Source organism: Lepisma saccharinum, chromosome 19, assembly GCF_977018435.1.
Source record: "Lepisma saccharinum chromosome 19, izLepSacc3.1, whole genome shotgun sequence".
Classification (NCBI taxonomy): domain Eukaryota; kingdom Metazoa; phylum Arthropoda; class Insecta; order Zygentoma; family Lepismatidae; genus Lepisma; species Lepisma saccharinum.
The window spans coordinates 14,091,715-14,105,000 of NC_139247.1; the positions used below are offsets into that span (position 1 = coordinate 14,091,715).

The 13,286-nt window shown below is 34.4% G+C and overlaps 1 protein-coding gene across 3 annotated transcripts in view; it reads left to right on the forward strand.

Annotated features, from left to right (window-relative positions):
- Positions 1–13,286, forward strand: part of LOC146002805 (sodium-coupled monocarboxylate transporter 1) — a 79,185-nt gene that overhangs the window by 49,361 nt on the left and 16,538 nt on the right. For all 3 annotated transcript variants that reach the window (XM_083140759.1, XM_083140760.1, XM_083140758.1), the window contains exons 5-8: positions 1,539–1,679; positions 6,614–6,832; positions 8,702–8,820; positions 11,808–11,962. In XM_083140759.1, coding sequence (XP_082996885.1) covers positions 1,539–1,679; positions 6,614–6,832; positions 8,702–8,820; positions 11,808–11,962 — 634 coding nt within the window. The remainder of the gene's footprint in view (positions 1–1,538; positions 1,680–6,613; positions 6,833–8,701; positions 8,821–11,807; positions 11,963–13,286) is intronic.

The following is a 13,286-nucleotide window of genomic DNA, read 5'->3' on the forward strand; positions in this document are numbered from 1 at the left end:
TGAAAAAAATTGGCAACTCCGAAGCAGCTCTGCATAGATAGTAGTTCATTCCTAAACCACAAGATTTATATTTGTGATATATGCTGAGACCAAAGTATTTTTTTTTTTCATTTTTATACTCAAATTTGCCAATCAGAAGTGGGCCTAGAGTTTATAAAGTTCAATCAAGTCTCTTTCCAATCTGACCCAATTGGGAATCAAACCAAGGACCCCTTCATTACAAGGTGCCAGCATTAACTACTATGCTATAGAGCAGGCCTTTCTTTATTTATTTACGTATTCTGGAGAAGGAGTGATGTGCAATACAATATGCTCAAAAAACACATGTCCAGTATTACATTATTCACTATACTCCATTCACCAATATTACATTATTCACTACACTCCATTCACCAATATTACATTATTCACTATACTCCATTCACCAACATTACATTACTCACTATACTCCATTCACATACAATATTTCATGACCAATCAAAAAATTAAAAACTGTAAGAGAAAGTACTTAAAAATAAAAGTTATATTGTTCACACACAATACAACACTTGAAAGAATTTTCCATAGTCATAGAGGCACTAATCACATTGTTGCATAAGCCGAAAGATGCTCTATAAAACCTTCATGTCTATTCATCAAACAAATTATTTCCAGCCTCTGTATCTGATTGGAATTTATATCCCTGCAATACTTGTTTCAATGCTATCAAAGCATGCAAGGCACAAAACAATAGGTCATGCTATAGAGAGTCGGTTCCTGCCCTGAATTATGTTCAATTGTACCTGAATTGTCTCATCCTTCATATTTCAAATTCACTGTAGTATCCGATACACACATGATACACCAAAATCTACCGTCAGTGATCTGTGAGTTTCTACTGGTTTAGAGATTAGTGCACAGAGAACCATGGACTTTCCATTGAAACATGAATTGTTTGCAAGAGTATAGGATTCACAACATCATATACTATCTTCGAATCAGATTACATCACTGTCCAAGGGGTCCCGGGTTCGATACCCGGTGGAGGCACATAGTGGTTCAGATCCCACTTTAAACTGTAGGTCCAGTCCCGATTAGCCTTACTGTGCATAAAGTGGACTTAAAACACAAACTCAAAAAAAATACATCACTGTCACCACATGTTATAATCTGCACTTAACTTCTAACCATCACCTGTCTTCAGATGACTCAGTTCCAGATTTGTTTCAGTTCCATGTGGATTTAATGCTTCAGAATGCATGATAATGGCACATAATTAAATGTGTGCTAAACAAAATTACATGATTCAACTAAGGACAATTACAACTTCCACAAGGCCGTAATACAATAAATAATAAACCATAACATAACTAAGAGCATGATTACATATAAATACTGAATTTATAAGCATCAAAATATGTATGTAACTATGAACAAAGCAATTATAACAAATAACAGGATCTTAAAGAGTTATAGCACCATCTTGAAACATTGACAATTTTCACAATTTCCTGCAAAAACTTGATTTTCTTTAAAAATATTGTAATCTTTCTTCCTAGTTTTGATCCTGATCCTACCATACGAGCCACAACATTGTCTGCGATAGTTGGACACCTATTCATGTCTTTGTCTGTTCTTGGTTGTCAGCAGAATTTTGTACAAAGGTACTGCAGTATGAAATCACAAGCGGAAGTTGTAAAGTAAGTATATTTATTATTATTTTTCCTTCATTCTTTCCAACCAGCACTTGATTGATTGATTGATTTGTTGTTTTATGTCCACTTTATGCACAGGAAGGCTAATCGGGACTGGTCCTACAGTTTAAAGTGGTATTCGAACCACTGTGCCATGTGCCTCCACCGGGGATCAAACTGGGGACCCCTTGATTACAAGGCGACACCACTACTCCATCGGGGAGGCCTCAACCAGCACTTGAAGTGGATACAATGGGATATCTACTCTCTCCAGCCAGAAAAAAATTACAAAAGACTCTCACGTCTCCCATGCAACTAGTCCACTGCTAGTCATGTTGAAACATACAAATCTATTCACAAGGCTGCACTATCCAGTCTTCCATTTCAAACACCACTAGATACTCTTCCTCATCTGTAATCTTGCCCTTTGCTTTTTTTCTTCACTCATTCCCAATAATTTTCTCTTTCCATGTAAACTTTGTCCTTTTCTTCGAGGAGTTTTACAGTCGCCGTTAACCATAACTTGTGCTTTAAACATATCCGCTATGGGTTCCATAGTGAATCTTAGGGCAGGTAAGTTTGCAACAGTATTGTACATATGGAACCACACAACAGGTTTACTTCGTATATAGCATTTGACTAGGCACACATATTTAACAAGAAATTGTCTATGGAAAAATAGAAACTTCTGACAAAAATTAATAATAATAATAATAATAATCAGAAATAATTGGAGTAGGAAGCCTGGACAAAGTACCATGAACCATTTCACTTTGACTGAATACAAAACTAAACATATTCATGTTCTCTTGACAATGGTATATCAGATTTTTTTTTCATTTCGTAACTCACTCTATCTCTCCCTTGTCATTCCAATCTCACTATTTTCATGCTGACTTTAGTCTTTCTTCATTAGTCATTCATATTCCTTTCATATTCTCTATTATTTTCTCATTCATATCCCTAATCCAGGAGTGTCAGGGGTGATCTCTTGAGAAGGTACTCAATTGTCAATCTCACTTTTACATAGTACACCCCAGTAACTGCAGTATTGCAGGCCAATGAGGCTCTGGCACCTGGACCTACAACCAGTGTAATACTTTGTAGAATAGTGTTTTGTTTTTGTGTGTGCTGAGTGCCACTTTACATCCTCAGCTTTTAGCCTTGGCAAGGAGATTTTAGTTTTCAGAGACAGATGTTGATTTTAGATGTGATAAGGGGATGGCCCATATAATACATATAGTGTGTGCAAATAACCCAAGTGTTTACACCCAAAATAATTTCAATCAATATTCATACTCCTTATTTACTCCAGTGATTTTAAATATACGTCTTTATTGCTGACATCCTTCATCCTACTTTATTCACCCACACATACTCCTCCATATTCTTCCTCAACTTTTCTTCCCACATAATTCTTGGCTTTTCTTTTCTGTATACTTCACCTTCTCTATATTCATCGTCACAATCTCTTTCCATTACAATCTTGATATTTTTTAATCTGTATTCACTTTACGCTTTCCATGTTATTTCCTACTTTCTCTGTCATTCTTGGCCCACTTCTTTTATTACTTCATCTCTTATGGAGGCACACTGGTTCTTTACCAGCATGTAATTTTGTTCACATTAATACACATTAATTAACATAATCATTCAGTTTCATTAATGTTCCTCTCTTCTTGGCTTCCATTCACAAGCATTGGCAAATATTTTGTTTACTGTTCTTGCCAAACTTAATGACTTTGGCAATAATTTAATATGTTTGTGCTTTTGTTTTCTGTTTGCTTGTTTTATTTTCTAGAATACATTTTTAGCTAATTTATGACATACCCAAAGAATTACATGGTATGAGCACTAAAGTACTGCATTGGACCACTTTTGCTTGCTCAAACTCGATCGAATCTCCACGCTCGAGAGTGATTCGCTCGAATATATAGAATATCAAATATCATTTCAATGTAACAATAATTGTACAAACATATGTGTAAAATTTGTGCTGGTAGTTTCAGACCATAATAATCTATTCATTTTCATATATTGCTATGTATTGGTAAGAGAATGGGAGGAAAGATTTAAAGACGGAAGACTAAATGTCAGTGATGAACACTGAAGTGGGAGGCCAGTTTGGATAGCAACTAAGGCAGTGGAATAGCAGATCGACCAGCGAATCCGTTAACTTAGTACACTCTCCACTGACTTAAACAATTGTCTCCTTCATTCTGCTCTAGATTTCAGTAGTTTTAACTCCCCCTGACCACAAAAAACGAATAGCACTTCATTGCTCTTCTAAGGTGCAAGTCAACAGTGGACTGGCCATGTTGTACAAGCTACTGCGCAGGCGCATACTGCTTGATTGTCACGACATCTTTGTGGCGTATTACTAAAGAACATACTGATTTTCTCTCCTGGATGGGAATTGAATTTACTACAAATCTTGCGATTGTTAAAGATCAGTAACCTATACATTCTAATGGATTGTATTGAGTCCCGAAATACAAATTTTCGTTGTGAATAAATCTCCATGAAATTTAGAATAAAATTCCTGTTATTTGCTTACCTGATATCAAAAGTGATAAATTTTAGGTATTTTCCTATTATTTGTAGTCCAAAATTGGTAAAATAAACTAATAAGAAGACTTCAACATAGTTATAGTTTTAACATGGAAATTCACAAATTTTGCAAATTTCACACACATACAATACAAGAAATTAATTTCCATAGTAACCCATTGTCATCTATTATGAAATTCTGCACACAAAAAGTAGAATGATGTCTTATATATATATATATATATATATATATATATATATATATATATATATATATATATATATATATATATATAAATTAAGAGGGGTGTTTTTGAGATTTGAAAAAAAATTATCTAGGTTTTGAAAAATTACGAAATTCAAATAAGACAGTCATGTTGCATTCCAACTTAAAGCTCATTAAAAGCAGAAGAGAATGATACCAATTCGAGCACTCTAGGTGAAACAGATATTGATCCACAGATATTAAAGATTTCAAAATGTCATAAAATTTTGGGATTTTTCCTTTTTTGAAAGTCAATAACTCAAAAACTAAGAGCCTAAAAAATCTGAGATTTTGCAGTTTTTGTCAACTTTACTGGTACTACCACTGCACTAAAAATTATCAATTTCAGAGATGTCTTGGTTCAGACCTTGGTTGATTTGGCATGGAATGACCCTATACTGAAAAGGTTTTTCTACAGCCTAGAACTCATTTACACATGCTGATTTTCTCTCCTGGATGGGAATTGAATTTACTTCAAATCTTGCGATTGTTAAAGATCAGTAACCTATACATTCTAATGGGTTCTATTGGGTTCCGTAACAGGACTGGAACCTTTTTTCTCACACAATTGAAATTCGGTTCAATTGCGTATTGTTTCATTTCAATATGGAACTTGGATCATATTTAAACTGATCCAGATAAAAGGTTCCTAGACCATATTTAATTTAAGCCAGAAGAAAGGTTCCTGAGCCAAATTTAAATTCAGCAGGAAATAAGATTCCTGGACCGAATTTAAATTGATCTGAATAAAGGTTCCTGAACTGAATTGAAATGCTTTACAGATAAAAAAGTTTCTTTATGGTCCAAGACCCATTTACGCTTGCTGATTTTCTCTCCTGGACTGGAATTGAATTTAATTAAAATTCCTTGACCTTTGACAATACTGAATGAGAAACACAAAAAGGATATACCAAGAAACCATTTTGTATGATTTAATCCAATCAGTTTCAATTATTTTTGTGTACTTATACTTATCAATGAATCATTAGCATATTTCACGTTTCCTACAACCTTGGTTTGATTTTCTTTGTTTCTTAACTCTTTCGCTGCGGTCGTCGCATTTATGCACAGCACGCCAGGTGCCTTGCTCCACGGAAGTCGCATTATTGCGAATTCGTACTTCCACTCGCTGCGGGTGTCGCATTTCTGCAGTACGTCGCTTTTAGTAGCCTTCTGACATCTATTGATAGTATTTGGAACTATTTGAACTTGTAGTTTTGTTTTTATCTGTATGATGTCGCTAATTACGCTTCCGTTTAGAATTCTTTGACATACGAGCGTTGAGTGCTCTGACATGTCAGTTTCAAATGCATGTTCGAATGTAAACAACATGACTTCGTCAAGTCGTCAACACTTGTCTGATAATGATGTTACTCAACTGTTATTTGCCAACTCAGAATCAGAAGGTGAATTAAGTTGTGACGATAATAGCGACAGTTTTTATGAGACTTTAAGTGGTGACAGTGATTTGTGTAGTGTCTGATGAAGAATTTGTACCTCCCTCCGTAACATCATGGAGCAGATGTTTTTTGTTTTTTTTCAAAATTTCAAAATTTTTCAAAATATCATACCACCAGGGTCTACGTACAGAATGGTTTGCCAGTGCAAGGAATGACTTTTGTAAGTTCTCTATAACATATTTTGCAATGTAATTGTGTAAAATTATTGTTTCTAAAAAAATGTTTGTAAAATTGTTGTTTCTAAAAAAATGTTGTTGTTTTTTCAAAATTTCAAAATATCATACCACCAGGGACTACAGAATGGTTTTCAAGTGCAAGGAATGACTTTTGTAAGTTCTCTCTCATATATAATGCAATGTAATTGTGAAAATTATTTGTTTATAAAAAAAATATATTTTCAAATTTAATTACGCAGCCAAGGGATATTGTGTGCCAGAGAATTCCGCAGTGAAAGAGTTAATGAATTCTATCACTATGGTCATATTTTTCACCATGTTTTCAGCCAACCTTTTACTTACATTGAGGAAATGTTATTTTTACTCTAAATTCATGAAGAGGAATCCTATAAAATGTGCTCAATATGGTGCTTCTTCTTCTATTGAGCAAACAAAATACTGATCATAACATCCAACATATTGTTTACTAGTTGAACTTGTCAATTTCAGGACCATGATGTTGAATATTCCCTTAACCTCTGCATTGTTCTCCTTGACATGGATAGCTGGAGTTGCTATATTTGCAGTGTATGCAGATTGTGATCCTCTCCTCCTGGGCTACACGAAAAGTATAGATGAAATTGTTCCTTTCTTCGTTCAAGATAAGTTCTCCATAATTCCTGGTGTCCTTGGACTCTTTCTAGCAAGTTTGTTTAATGGAGCTCTAAGGCAAGTTCTTTAATTAGGCAAGATTTCAAATTTGTATTTTCAGTAAGGATGGGCTGATATGAAATTTTGGCCGACACTGATAAAGTACCAATATATAATTTACCGATACCCATAACTGATATTCTACTGATCTGATGTTAAATTTCAAATAGTCCTTGAAGAACCATAATAGTTCATTGACCTTATTAATAAAGGTTTGTTTCCAGGTGACTTCAGTGCAAGGGAAGTTGCATATTTAGACATTAATTTTTTTGAAAAGTATGTCATAAAGATTATCCATAAAAATTATTAAAAAATGGCAGAATTTTCACTAAATTATAAGATATTTATAGATACTTATACCAGATCGGTAAAATAATCAGCAATTTCACTGATTAACCAATACACTGATATGCCTAAATCGGCCAATACTGATAGAGTATTCTGTTACATCCCTAATTTTCTGTAAGTAGAATATTTGAAAGTTATTCATATCACAAAGAAAAATCATTTTCCTTGTCAATGTTAAATAAGTTATTAAAACAAATATTTCAATGTGGTTCTATTCATCTCACAAAAATCAAATAAATATATAGTATATATAAACAAGTAAAAAGGAGAAAGAAAGTAAACAATAAACAGACACTGGAAAAATTGAAAATTTTCATGGCCGTGAGCCACATCGTCAGTAGTAGAATCAAAGATGGAGGAAATGGAAGTGAGAGTTCAATCTGTTAGGTTGTCAGGTCTAGAGCAAATAATTAGTGGTACATATAATCTTGGTTCTTTCTCCAGGACATTCAGAAATGGTGAGGGGTAGAGTGGGGCATGATGGTTTAGTGGGAGTTGTACAGTATACTGTTGGTAAATTGATTGATTTATTGAATTGTTGTTTTTAAGTCCACTTTATGCACAGAAAGGCTAACCAGGACTGGGCCTACAGCTTAAAGTGTGATTCCAACCACTATAAGCCTCCACCGGTGAGGATGCTGTGCAATGGGGGTGACAATACAGTTGGTAAAGTTACTGTGTAGTCTTGTGTGGTTGCAGTCATGGCTGATATATAAGCCCTCTCTCAGCTTCTTTTGCATATTGAGGTGTTGATGGATTTGGGTAAGAGGTGGATGATCACTACCCGGAAGCAGTCACTGAAAGGGAATTGTGATGGTTGGCATGGAAGGCAACAATGAAGCACAGGTTGTGGGTGGAGGACTGCTGGTTATTGATTCTGAGGTTGAGGGCTGTGGAAAAGTAACCACAGATATTGGTGGTGAGGATATAGATGAGGTTTGAAGTGTGGCAGGTTACTTTGGGGCTGAGGGGGAATTTGCTACTGGCAGTGTGGATCTGGAGAGTATGGAAAGTGACAAGAATGTTGGCAGGTTTTGCACCTTAGGTGGTTGCATTTGTGAGCAGGCAGAGTTTGTTGTGGGCTGTAGGGGTATGGTGAACCAGGATGTTTTGGAGGTTGGTGGGAGCATTTGAAGACAACTCTGGGCTCATCAGGTAAGATGTTTCTACAGTTGGGATCACTGTGGAGGATGAAAAGATTGGAACGGTGGAGGTGATATTAGATGACAAGTATAGGGGAGTTGGTGGCAGGTTTTTTGATGGAGGTATATGAGTCAGCTTGAGATATTAGTTTGTTGACCAGGGTGGAAGAATATCCATGGTTCATCATGGCTTGGTGTACAGAACACAATACACAATCATTTATGTCAATCTCTTCCCATCCATTTCTTTTTTTCTTCAATAAATTGCTTCACTTTGAAATGTAAAGATATTTTGAAAAAAATGAAATTGTATTAATTTTATTTTACTTGATTTAACACCTTACTGATACATAACTTACTATATCACAGTTAATACAATAGGGTCCCTTTTTTACAGTTTGTCTCTTTCATTGATCAACTCCTTGGCCGCTGTCACATGGGAGGATTTCCTTTCGCAGATCCCATATTTTAAAGGTATAAATGACAAGAAACAGCTTATTATTCTCAAAATCATAGGTAAGGAATTTTCAAATTTCACAATTTTAGGTGCTGAAGATTACTTGATTTCTGTCTTTACAAGATTCTATTCAAGCAAAGACTGCCTCACTGAGTAGATGTTTTATTAGTTGTTGACAACAGTTGTGTGCAATAAGCTGGGGGAAGAAGTATATAGGGTCACATTATGCACATTGCTTTGGATGTTATGAAACAAAGGCCAGGTATATTTAACAAAAATTACGAAGTACTAAAAGAGTTTGTAAGGCTTGACACATGCTGTTGGTACTTCTTTACAAAATATCAGGAAATTTCATTTCAAATCGATAGACACTTTCTGCTATTTGTATTGTATCGTGTTTTGTTTTTCATTCACAATTTCATCAAATCAAAGTTGGTCTTCTTCATTAAGCACCAGAAAATTTTTCACATTAAATCCCATGGTATTACAAGCAGCATGCTCAAGTTAAACTGGTAAAAAGAATAGAACAAGGACATGAGTATCAGTGTCTGTTTGTTTGAGTTAGAATTTTAGTCCACTTTATGCACAGATGGGCTAATAAGAACTGAACCCACAGTTTAAAGTGGAATCCGAACCATTGTGCAATGTTCCTCCAGATGGTATCAAATCCAGGAACCCTTGGTTACAAGGCGACCACTATGCCATTGGAGAGGCACTGATGTGTGAGTGTCATTTGGAATGAATGGCCTACTATTGGATTGAAAATTATAGATACTCAAGTTTGGACTCCAATTAAAAATTAACCAGTTCACCTACATACACTAAAACCGAGTTACATCAAAATTTAGTATGAGTATGCATTCTATTTTTTATCATCGTGAGAACAAAAAATGTGTTTCTTTTTGTTTTGTAAATGATCACTCTCTTTTCTTCAAAATTCTACAAATAAAAAAAAATGCCCTGATTGTGAAATAATTTGAATACAGTGCAGGCAGAAAGTTTTAAAACACAATTCTTAATTTTCGAATTTTTCAAACTTGTCAAAATACTGTTCTTATCAATTTTCTGAAACAACTTTTTCTTTGTATTGGGTGGTCCTACAAATACAATACTGGTCTTGTTTAGAAGCTCTTTGCATATGTTTTAAATCCATAATCATTGTCAATTTACATTGCAGAACTGATTTTATACAGATTTTTGTTCAACGGAGTGAAGATGTATATGGAACATGACAACACCGCACACAGCAATGTCCATTGAATAGTTGAAACTGTAGGCTATCACTACGAGTCAGTTCATGTGGCTTGCCACATTCCACGTACTTCTTAACTCCATTGAAAAAAATCTGTCTAAAATCAATTTCACAATGTGAATTGACAATGATAATGGATTTAGAAACACATGCAAAGAGCTTCAAAGAATACTACAGTCCCGCAGAATTAACTTGAGAGAAATGGCCACTCTGTGAGTGATGCAACTGCGCTCAAATTGGCTAGAACGTGGGACTTCTCACTGCAATGGGCCAACAGAAACTCTAATGTTCGGGCACGCAAAATGTTACCAATTGTTGAAGGGACTCACGTGACATAACACAGCTTGACGGAGACTCCACGGATGATGACCTCGGGTGTTTTCAAATTATGAATTAAATGTAATGAATAAACTGTTTATCCATTTATTGTGTAAGATAGAATACTTAAAATGCTTATAATTTTCTTAGCAGGTCCTCTTAATACAGTGATATTTCCGTTACACAATTAAATTATTTTTCAAATCTCCCATCTCCCGTTGTCAGATGATTGCCTGTGATTCACGTGAAAGTCAAGCGTTCGCTGTAAGTTGGTACTCCTGCAGCGGCACCGGCAGTCGGCAGCCATTTGTCTCAAGTTAATTCTGTGGGACTGTAATATTGTATTTGTAGGACTCTCCAATACTAAGAAAAAGTTGTTTCAGAAAATTGATAAGAACTGTTTTATGACAATTTTTTAAAATCCGAAAATTCAGAATTGTGTTTAGAACCTTTCTGCATGCACCATATTAAAATTTCATCACAATCGGACCATAAGCTTTATTTATTTATAGAATTTCTAAGAGAGCAATCACTTGCAAAACTAAAAAAAGCACTTTTTTTTGTTCTTACGTTGATAAAAAATAGAAGACATACTCAAAAAAAGTTGATTACCATACATGAATGCAGAATTGAAAAATTTAAATTTTCATGTAACTCATTTTTATGTAGGCGTACTGGTTAATTTTTAATTGAAGTGCAAACTCTAGTATCCATACTTTTTAATCCGATAGTAGAGCTGTGGTAAAAAAAAAAGTCAGCTGGCTACAGAATTAATATTCCATGGTAGGTGGAAGTCCTGTGCTTTGATGATAGTCAGTGTAGGAATCTCTGGGAAGATTATTTCACTGTTCATATTATTTTTGTAACATTTAAGTATATCTCGCTAATGTTCTTACTGTTAAGGTTTACTTTTCTTTGTAATTTTTCTTTATATGTCTAGCTTCTCATATATTGCGTGTTTTTAAGGACATATTTCAAACCTTGTTACTAATTCCTATATTTTGTATTCTTCTACTTGATGTATCCTAAGCCATTTACTCATGTAGATGGTTTTCCAGTAATAAATTAATACTAAACACTAAGAAATCTACTACTGTAAATTTACATATCAGCAAAATTTGTGGGATTATGGATTCAAGATAATCTAAAGTAGGATACGCATTGCGAGCATCAAGCTGGAAAACTCATTAAAGTCATCTATGTCATATGAACAATAAAACCCTCAGTAAACCAACAGAATTTAGAATATTCAGCAACAAATACAAAGCAATAGGTATATTTCACAAGCATTGCCACGCTAAAATACCAAGAAAATAGAAATGTATATTGGACATAATATAGCACAGTAAATTAATATTAAGACATTTTTTTTCCTGGTAGTGAATGTTGTACTATTCGCTTCTTTATATTATGTGCTTTAAAAATAATTAATATAAACATGACTAAGTTTGTAATTTCTCAGGGTTCAATTTCCAGGTGCAATGTATGGAGTTTTAACAGCAGGTGTTGCATATTTAGTTTCCCAATTGTCTGGACTAATCGAATCAACTTTGCTTATGGGAAGTGCAACTAGTGGGCCACTCCTTGGTGTGTTTATTTTGGCCATGCTTTTTCCATCCACCAATTGGAAGGTAATGTCAGCAAATGCACTTCTTTCTAGTGTAACATTAAGATTTGAGCTTGGTAATCTTTGATTGCATTGAAATTTACTTTATTCTCTCAGCATATTGTTATTTGCTTGATCTCTAGATGAGTAATTTTACTTTTTTTGGAATATCGAAGACAAGATTAACGATTTATTGATTCGGTTTATTTTACTTCACTTCTTCTGCCACTTTGTCTAATTGCAAGATGAGGAGGAGATGATGCGAAGAACACACATGTCCACGCTGATTCAAAACCTCCACTCTGGCACAGAGGTCAGCCCAAGACCATCTTGAATTGACTGATAGTGTTCTTTGTGCATAAATAAATATAAGGAAATTTTGACAAGTAATATCTTTTTTATTGACATGTTTTTTCTTATCATTAACAGAATTTGTTGTTATTTCATGCCACATGTCATCAACATATTAAAATCGAGATAAAATCACAACACATCCATATTTTGTACTCAGATTTTCAGATCAACCATCATCCTTCTTCAGGGATGGAAGGCAAGGAAGAGTTGGGAAAGTGATAAAATATGATTAAAATAGTTAACAAGGATTAAATAAATATAAAATCTTGATGACTTGATCATGTCCCTGCACTAATTAGTTGTTTTTATAGCTATCTTGGCATGGCAGATGAAGTACAAGGAACAGCTGAGAACTCATTCTTGTATTGTACTTGTGTTGTGAAAAAAAAAATTATGAAAATGAATCAAGAATTCATTTTGATTTTCTGCTAAAGTTTGTATGCAAATTTATACATGAAATTACACTGCTGTTCTAAATAATTGCTTTCTAAGAATTAATCAAGATTAAAAAAATCTTCATCACAAGGTAATGAAGGGATTCATAACAGAGCTCTGCAATTTGATTTTTTTATTTTTAATATCGTTTTCCCCTAATTTTGGGGCGCTGATTCCAAATACGTAAGCAGTTTTCTTCTATCACTCCCAGTTTGTTAAAAAAAAAAAAAAATTGCATATTGAACCATTACAGACATATATTTATACCCTTCTACAAGATCCTTGCCATGCTTAAAAACATGGTGTATATTATAATTATGTAATTGTAAACACAATTTACGTACAGTTCACAAGAACTACCACCAACTGATATTATTTAGAGTGACCTTTACCTAACTTATTTTACAGGCAGGAATTTTCGTCTTTTTGAACTTCTTCCATATGCATAAGAAGTACTTTCCCTTTTCAGGGACCATCAATAGTCTGCCATCATGTTCACAGTCCAACCACCATGGTATCTTCTTTCCATGTCTTTCAAATCCTGATGGAAATGTTCGCCC